The sequence below is a fragment of the Onychostoma macrolepis genome, chromosome 18, assembly GCF_012432095.1.
Source record: "Onychostoma macrolepis isolate SWU-2019 chromosome 18, ASM1243209v1, whole genome shotgun sequence".
Classification (NCBI taxonomy): domain Eukaryota; kingdom Metazoa; phylum Chordata; class Actinopteri; order Cypriniformes; family Cyprinidae; genus Onychostoma; species Onychostoma macrolepis.
This window is the reverse complement of record NC_081172.1, coordinates 4,764,844-4,774,211: the sequence shown is the minus strand read 5'-3', so window position 1 is coordinate 4,774,211 and position 9,368 is coordinate 4,764,844. Positions and strand designations below refer to the sequence as shown.

At 38.2% G+C, this 9,368-nt stretch overlaps 1 protein-coding gene across 1 annotated transcript; it reads right to left on the bottom strand.

The window, feature by feature from the left end:
• Positions 1–2,195: 2,195 nt before the first annotated feature.
• On the bottom strand, positions 2,196–9,201 carry fkbp4 (FKBP prolyl isomerase 4). Its single transcript, XM_058751876.1, has 10 exons — positions 8,836–9,201; positions 7,633–7,777; positions 6,497–6,639; positions 6,270–6,390; positions 5,899–6,055; positions 5,718–5,808; positions 5,379–5,462; positions 5,096–5,281; positions 3,467–3,706; positions 2,196–3,353 (listed from the first exon to the last, which is right to left on the bottom strand). Exons 1-10 carry the CDS (start codon positions 8,923–8,925, stop codon positions 3,258–3,260), a joined length of 1,353 nt encoding a protein of 450 aa, XP_058607859.1. The 5' UTR covers positions 8,926–9,201; the 3' UTR covers positions 2,196–3,257.
• Positions 9,202–9,368: the final 167 nt, after the last annotated feature.

Here is a 9,368-nt window from a genome sequence, read left to right as displayed (position 1 = left end):
TCTGGATAAACCAGTATGACCTGCTACTGTTGCTGCAGGTTGTTTTGCGTACAGGTTTATTTGTCTTCAGTGTCAATGGTATTTCCAGGAGATGAGGCATGAAGCATACATTTGAATGTGAGACATGAAAGAAAACACAGAGATGTGCTTAGCAGATATATCACTGACAAACAAATATCTGCCTGGGGACTTTACCATCCCCAGTGACCATTGTGTTACCAAGTGACACACTGCAGGCAGACATGGGAAAATCTCAAGTTTTCAAAGCCAGTGACATAAAATTGTGCTTTGTTAGAGAAGCTTTACATTTTCATTCATGTAAAAATGTAGGAGTTTGATTTAGGTTAATAGTACAACATTTTATTTAACCTTTAAATGCATGCTATATTTTTCATATAAAGTTTATTTAAAACTGATACTAGAATATTTGTATTCGAACCGTTCTCATATTTACTGTGCTATTTTTATGTAGTAAAAGGGAGTTTTTAATACCCCTACTTTACATATGTGAGTCAAACATTTTGTCATTTTGCACGTTGTCTGTATTTGTTTTAACATACAATGTTTACTAATATGACGTTGAGTAAAAAAAGCTGTCATTTAGCAGATGCTTTTATCAATAGAGACGGACCTATTATAGTGAAAATCCCCTTGGAGCAAGCGGAGGTTAGATGTCCTTTGTTTTCCCACTGTGGGGACATTTCATTGTGGTTTCCAGATGCTGCTAATGATAATCACATGAAACCTTTGTGCATTTAAGATTTATATTATTTTTTATTCATTACTTTGTATGTGATTTAAGCCATTTCCTTATGGGGACTGTTGGCTGATTGTTACAATGTAGGTGCTGGCTATTGGTTTGATTTGGTCAATGTTGGCAAAACATGACTCAGACAAACTCGTTTTTAATCAACAAAGCTAGTCTAACATGGATTGAATTGTATCCCATATACAACTGTATTCTTGTATTCCTCCAAGAAAGGAACATTGCTGAGTCAAGAATAATGCAGAAACTAGATGTCATTCAGGTGGAGGTGTTGCAGAGCACCAGCAGATGGCGGTGTGAACACGAAATTACAGGTTCCATGCGGATGCACTTTACTAAAAAAGCCAGCATTGTGTTGTGTGTAGCAATGTATTATTTGGTTTTTTCACTTGTTTATTCTTTTTTATTGCTGCTAGACTCTACTTACAGTGCATGTACATTATATTTATTCTTCTCACTGTAGAAGCACTCTTACACACCCTGCAGATGTAATGTTATATATCACACATGCTTGGCATGTTTACACTTTTATAGAGCCATCAAGGCAAAGCCCTTGTCAAGTATAACTTGGCTAATAGATTTTCTGATTTAGCAGTTGTGCAGTTATTTCTACATTAGTCTTTTCCCTCTCAATCTAACGCCAGCCGTTTGCATGATTATGGTATTTTGGTGTAAGTTGGTGAAGGTTTCATTCATAGACAAACTTATCAAAATAAGTTGGCCTAATGCAGTGGTGCTCAACCTTTTTGAGTCCAAGGCTCCCCCCACTGTCAAACACAATATCTGAAGGGATATTACTGAAATTGTAATGACAGAGCTACTCTGTTTCAAAGTTCATGTATATAGACTAGGAGTGATAATATTTTACAATAAACAATAATTATAAATAATTAAATTACAGAAATGCTCTTCAGGGTTTACACAATTTTTCCCAGTGATTACAGGAATGTTTTTGAAATTATTTTTTACTCACTATTTTCAATCAATTTCTTTTTAACTTAAAATTGATTTAAATTATATTTATTATAATAAAGTCAGTTACTTAATTTTTTCAACGAGTTCCATTACTTTTCTAGGTCGATAAATCACACTTTTAAAATTCTTGTTTTTCCAGGTTGCCCAATAAAAATGACAATTAAGAAAACAGGAATAGAAAAGAAATTGAATAATAATAATAAAAAAATAATAATATTTCAGTCATTCTACTTCTAAATTATTTTTATAATTGTAATTTTTGAAGTTTGCTAGCAATTTCTGAGTGAAAATTGTTTCTGTATTTTAGCTGACTGCAATAGTACTGGTTCATCGAATGCATCTATTTTCATTTATGGATTCCACTGGCTTTAATTTATCTCTTGAGAGATGGAGACACATTTTGTACTACTTTCACACTGTGCTAAATGCTACAAATCAGACACTAAAGCAGGAGGATTTTGAATTTGTTTTATTGTTCTAGTCAACATCAGAGGCGCATCAAGGACATGGGAACAGAATCTATCTGTATGTCTGGCTTTAACCCACACAAACCACACTAGAGTACTACTGCCCTGCTTGAGCTCTGTCACAAAGAGCCTCTTCTGCTGTGACAATTCACCATCTGATTACAGTGTGCAAGTGCGATTATGGAGAAATCATGGGGAATCTTGTCCACAAAAAGATGAAGAGACAAGGGACAAAACGGCAAAACAAAAAGACAGACTGCAGTCTAAGTTCAAGTTCAAGTTCAAGTTCAAGTTCTCGCCTTGTATTTTAAAATGGCCAACATCTCAGCCCTATATTGATGATATTCTACGGTAGAACGATCTCACCAAAAAGGCTGCACACAGAAAACGAGTGAAGCAGAAACTAGACGATTCTTCACAGGAAAAGTGCGTGGTTTCTCCTCTAAGATGCTTGTAAGACTTCAGCAGAGATTCACTGGAAATGCTTCCAGTTGTGATACATTAAACAGAGAAAAGATGTTCTTAATAAAAGGAAATTAACTAATCATTTTTTACAAATCAAAGAAATCAAAACAGTCTTTTTTGCCCTGGCAATCATTTCCATGCACTTTAAGTAAAGTTTAGTGACAGGACAGAAAAGCGCTTTATTGTACAGCAGTGCGACTCCAGAGTTTCTAAGGATCAGCGACGGTTTTGCGGCCGACGCGAGAGGCTGCAGTACAGGCTACAGACGGAGAATGAGTCCGCTTTATTTCCACCATCTCTCAGAGAGAACGTGGCCAGGCTGACTAGCTGCCTTACAGTATCGCACAAACAAACATTCATACACTTGTGCAATCATACGCCAGTGCACACCTGGCCACAAGGGTCTGGCCACAGTACAAAAGCAAACCACTTGCTACATTAGATTATAAACCAAAGCAAGTACACGTCCTCACTCGCACAGAGGGACAGATATTATAGAAGGTACAAAAAAAAAAAAAATCTTATAAAAAAAAAACCCAACACAAAAGACAGTAAATAATACAAATGCACACGCAAGCACGCTATTATGCTGCGGTTTGTTCCTGGGCTCCGTTTTCATCTATATCCATTGCACTACCGTTTGGTTTCTTTTCCTGCTCCTTTTCTTGCACCGCCTCCTTCTAGAAAATAAAAACACACAAAAGAAAACAACAACATTAGATCGAAGACAACAGATATCTGGCAGGTAAATGTTTTGTGCAGTGACTAAGAGCTAGTAACCGTAGACACTTACTTTGGCGTCTCTCTCTGCAAACTTCTGGAACATGTTGGCATAGAGGCGTTTGTCCTTCTCGTGTTGCTCTTTGATATGTTTCTGGCAGAGCATGATCTGGCTCTTCGCCGCCTTATTGGCTGGATACAATTGAGTGACGCGCTGAAAGTCTGCTCTCGCCCTGTCAAACTCCTTCATGACAACCAGTGCCTCTCCTCGCCTAAACAAAGCCTTCTCGTTATTTGGGTCCAGCTCCAGTGCCTTTACACACACACAAAAAAAAAAAATTCCAGAAAGCAAAAAGAAACAAGGAGAAATGAGAACATTTTGACAGAACGCAATGAAGGTCTCTTTTTAATATTACCAGCAAATTAGGATTCAAGAGTGAATATCAATGAAGAGAAAGTCTAACGGCATTACTTTTTGCTTTTTAACTTGATGAAAAAATAAATAAATAAATACACAAACATTACAAAAAATGTAAACTAAAATCAGAAATGCTAAAAGAGAATATATTCAAATAATAAATAAGCACTAAAATTTTTTAAATTAAAAGGGGTGGTTGACTTTTTTTTCCAAGGCTTGATTGTGTTTATGGGGTGCGGTCTAACATGTGTTTGTGCGTCTAAATGTCCCGCCCCTCAGCTCAGCGGCATGTGCTTTGGTTGTATTGTAAACAGTGGCGTCCTCTATATTGCTTATCAATTTGAGCCCGGTTGAGACGCAGAGGATATTAGTGAAGAGGATCACGCAGAACATGTGCAAGCACGGCTCTTAATGGTAATGTTTGTTTGTTGTTGTCTCATACTTTTAGATACGCTGTTGTTTGTAAATGCTACTGCTTCTGTTAGCTTTTAATGTACGGTTTTATTCTGATTAAAGCTTTAATACAGCACAGCAACTGCACGCGCGTCCATATATAATGTCCAGCTTCTCATTGCTGTGTGAAAATAAGTGAATAATTGGAACAGTTTGTTGGAGCTGATCTGACGATCTGAGAGAGAGAGAGAGATGCAGAGCAGGGCGACGCGAGAAACAGGATTGAGAACCGCTGCTTTAGAACATTGTGACTCGTGAATCCATTAGAATCATTTGAAGACATAATCGCGATTCATATATGAATAGATTTCTACGTGCACCCCTAGTTTTCACTTCCTCTTCTCTAAAGCAGCACAGCATGGCCTCGCTCCCTTCGTTACATGTTCCCGAGGGCGGGGTTTATCTGGGTTCGTGACGTATCAAACCCGTTAAGTAACTCGTTGTAGTCCCTTACTAGTAGTTTTTGTAGGCATTAAACTGCCAGAATTTTAAAAGACAAGATCTCCGTTTGCATCAAACTTTCAGCGCTGCAACTTTGCAGATATTGTTTATGCTCAAACAGCAACATTACACAAACTAACGTTAAAAAAGTGAAATCGCAATCAACCACCCCTTTAACAAACACAACATTTCTTTTTAATAAAAAGCCAAATAGAAATATTAAAACATACCTTATTACATGCTTATTTTCATTAATGATCATTCTGATTAACCATTTTAAATAAAGACATTACAAATTTAGGGTCATTTATTAACGTTCAATAAATCTCACTTTGATACGACCGTATGCATGACCACGCATAAGCATCAAAAATGTTGTTCGCTTCCTACCTTGTCACAGTTCTCAAGGGCAGGGTTTGGTTCCTGCAGCTTTAGGTAGCACATAGCTAGGTTGAGATGAGCAGCCAATCGCAACGCTTTGGCTTTCTCTTCGTCCTCCGGCTGCATGCTGGACTCGTGCTCCAACCAGGACACAATACGTTTGTACTGCATAGCTGCCTGCTTGTATTTCCCTTCCTGCGCACACAAAGTACACTCCGATTCTAAAACAGTGTACTATTAGATTAAAATGGGATGTATGAATACACATCGGTGTGCATGACATTTCCGCTACCTTAAAATACTGAGTTCCTTTCTCTTTGACGATGGCACTCTGTTCTAGTTTCTCAATCGTGTTCATCTCCCAGGATTCTTTGGCCTGTGTGAGAGAACACAGCATCTTGGGCTCACATCTGCTTGTGACAATGACTGTGTACAGACATTAATGCCTAACTGATCACTTACAGACTAATTAATCTTAAAGCACAATTAGGTTTTTTTTTTTAAACTTTAATTAGAAAACACATTAGTGCGTTATATTACATGCCCAAAATCCCCTTGTACTAACTTTTTCCTGAGTAATGCAGGAGTGAATTCTGCTGTGCACTGCTTTTATTTAGGAGGAAACACTGACCTTCTCAAATGTTTTCAGTTTGATTTTATACTGCAACGTAGCATTAGGTGGAATGTTGAATTTGTTGCTGCCAGCAGCTCCAAAGCCATACCTGAGATTGATGCGCACACACACAAATAAAATGAACAAAAACACAGACATCAACAGATACTGAGTGCAGGTGTAGGGAACGTGTGTTTACTTTGGTTTGATGGTGAAGAGCGCCTCTTCTCCCTGCTCCATAGCCTGCAGGGCTTTCTCCACACCTGGAGGCAGACCCAAACTCTCTCCATCTCCCACCTCAAACTTCAGCTCACGCTCATCGAAAACACGCTCCTCGTGGCAGCCTTCCAGCCACACTAACCCAAAGAAACAGAAAAATTAACTACTGCAAAGGGTGCACTAACCCTTTAATAATTCACTGGAGAAAGCCATTTTTGGGTCAACTATTTCTTTAAATTGCATTCGCTTCTGATAACATTTGCTTTACTCATTCAGTGGACCCTTGCAGACTGACATAGATGAATTGCTCTTCATTTACTGATTGTTGTAGGAATAAGAAGAGTGTTTTACCTTCCACAGATGCACCCTCATTAGGCTTTGTGTAACCCTCCCCCTTAGTGATGATCCTGCGAATAATTCCACCATCTTCTTCATCTGTGATGTCCTCCCCGTGAAACTCAAACAACTCCACCTGCCAGACAAACGAACGGACCCATCAATACACAAACTCCTTACAGTTTTCTTAATTATACAATTTTATATTCAGAATATCCTGTTTGCATGCATCTGGACCTCACCTGGAACACAAGTGTAGCGTTGGGTGGGATTTTGGGCGGGCTGCCAGCAGCTCCATAGGCATACTCAGGTTTGCAAATCAACTGGCAGATCTCGCCAATCTTCATCGTGGCCACACCGATGTCCCATGCTTTGATCACCTGACCTGTGAGAAAGAGCAAATAATAGTTTAAAATGGTTGACTTGCATGCCAGACAATTTTGATCGATTCTGAATTTTCTAACTGCATCATGCCCTGTAATTCCCACAATGCACATGATTAGGTTCAAGATGGTTTAAAGTCGGCATGAAATTAACCGTATTTTCTAAGTGTATACTGTGAACAATGTGCATGCATTGTTTGACCTCCTAATTTTTAATCAATGTTCTAGTGAAATGACTGACTAACTCCAATCATTTGGTGCTCTTAAACCCCAGCCCTTCCTTACAATCAACTGCAAGCTCACGTTCAGATCTGCCTCCATCCAATCAACAACCGATGCACAGAACCAAATCCTTGTCAAACCCATGTTTTTTGATTATTTGTTCGAGTCAAATGTACAACACAATAGGAAAGATGCATTTTGTAAGCCAAAGCCCATAAACGAGTTTAAATACAGTCTGTGGTTAACACAGATATTTTAATGTTTTATTTTATGGCATAAAATTCATCAGTAATACCCCCGTGTCATTTTTATAAAGCTTTTACTTGTCTTAACAGGTGTCTAAATTGCACTGCAGAGGTTGTCTCATAATTTTTATAAAATCGCTCAAACTATTCCAGCTCAAACGGTGATGTAGTTTGTATTAGAATGTATTTCCATGTCAGTGTGCATTTATAGCCTGTGTTTAGCTTTTTACTTCTGCCGACTGTATTTAGGGTTCAAAATTCTTAAGCTCACTTGTGCTTATTTTCTGCAATAATCTAAATGCCAGTGTAAAAATCCTAAGGGAACCAGGGTGATGATAACTTCCAGGTTAGCCTACAAAATTACGTCCTTGCTTATGTAAGAAATGATCTGTCACTGCTTGCACTAAATTGCTACTTGAAATAATCATAACAGGTGTTATTTCCATATAAATTACAGCATCAACAACCTGTTTAAATGTCAGAGAGGGTAGATAAACATTCAATCCACTTCACTCTCACAACACCCACCTTTGCCCAGCTCGAAGGAGAACTTCTCTCCTCGATCACGGCTGGAGTCGAACTGTGTGCCATCAATCAGCGTTCCAACATAGTGTACGAATACTTTATCACCGGTCATAGGCAACTCGGTGCCTGTACCCTCCTTCTTGACCATCTGTAGAAGAGAGGAAGAGATTAATCATCAATCTGTAGGTCACACTGCATTACATCTGTGATCTGTCAATCTTCAAAGACCGCAGATGGAAAAATGTTCATGCCTAATGCTTACATTTATTGTTTTTGAGTAATATATCATAAATACCTTTAAACTATGTTTGTATATATTAAATTACTTTTAAATTGCATAGGCGTGCCTTACTGCATGTCATAATTACAGCTCACTCAGACTAATATTTCTCAAATGCATTGCATTGAAAGTCTTCAATTATCCCAAACAAGTAGTTCCTGTTTGAATCACTTTCCATCTGAAAACACCGACCTGAAAAGAACTTACCAGAAATTACATGCTGACCTGCATGTGGCATGCTCTATAAAGCTGCCACTCATTGCATTACATAAACATCTCACTTGTATATAGATACAAAATGGATAACATTTTAATTTTACTTGACATTACACGTGGTTAATCTGTACAAATCAAAATGCAACATTGCAACACACTTAAAAGTAAAGTTCACTTAAAAAAAAATAGATTTCTGTCATTTATTCGCCCTCATGTTGTTCAAAACATGAGAGACTTTATTTTTTGTCTCTGGAACACAAAGGCAATTTAGACATAATGACAATATCATTCACCATTCGCTTTCGTTGTATAAAACGAGATGAAAGGCAATGAAAGTGAATGATGAACGGAGCAAACAACCGCAAATGTTTTGTCTAACATCTCATTCTCTGTTGCACATAAAAAAAGAAAGTCAAATAAGTTTGGTTAGACATTCGAATAAGTAAATTATGATAAAATGGTAATTTTGGTGGGTGAACGGTCCCTTTAAGCTCGCTAGAAAGATCTAGCAATGCTGCAAAATTAGCAACAGGCTGTGTTTGAAAGCAGTTAACAATGTTTAAGCAAATGAAATGCACTTATTCACATTTTAGTGCATACAGCTGCAGTAAAGTGAGCTAACAGAGGAAAATATTGTCTCTAACATGCACTCAGTCACACCTCCTTTCATGGAGTCAATGCGGCTCATTGCGCTGCAGTATTTACGTTACCTTTAAAACACCTCCATCTTTCTTCGGGGTGATGTCTTCGCCCTCGATGGGGATGCTACAGCCTTCATTCACCACCTCTTCTGCAGTCATCTTTGATTTAATATGAATATTTCCTTCGAAACAGCCCAAAAAATAGATCCACTCTCCTCACAGAGTGTCTCTCTGAGGTATTTCCTATGCAGAAATGACTGGAGACTCGACGTCTGCAGGGCTAAATGGGATTAATATCGCTATTAGGAATGGATTTTGCTAGCCACAGCTTGAATTTGACGGTTCGTACTTGTTAAATTTAGTTTATAAATCCGCAGACGAGCTGTGCGAGGCGTTTATATAACGTTCGGCCCGCCGCTGGAAACTGACGCGACTCAGCGAACTTTCCAGAGCTGCGAGGAGATGGTAGCGTCTAGAATTGACTAGCAATCTTAGGCACCGTCCCTAAAATCTTAACTACAGTCAATAACGAAAAAATGGTTAGTCATGTTTTTGTAGTCAGATTACAATTTTTTATCTTTATTCGTGCCAAACAACGTCCA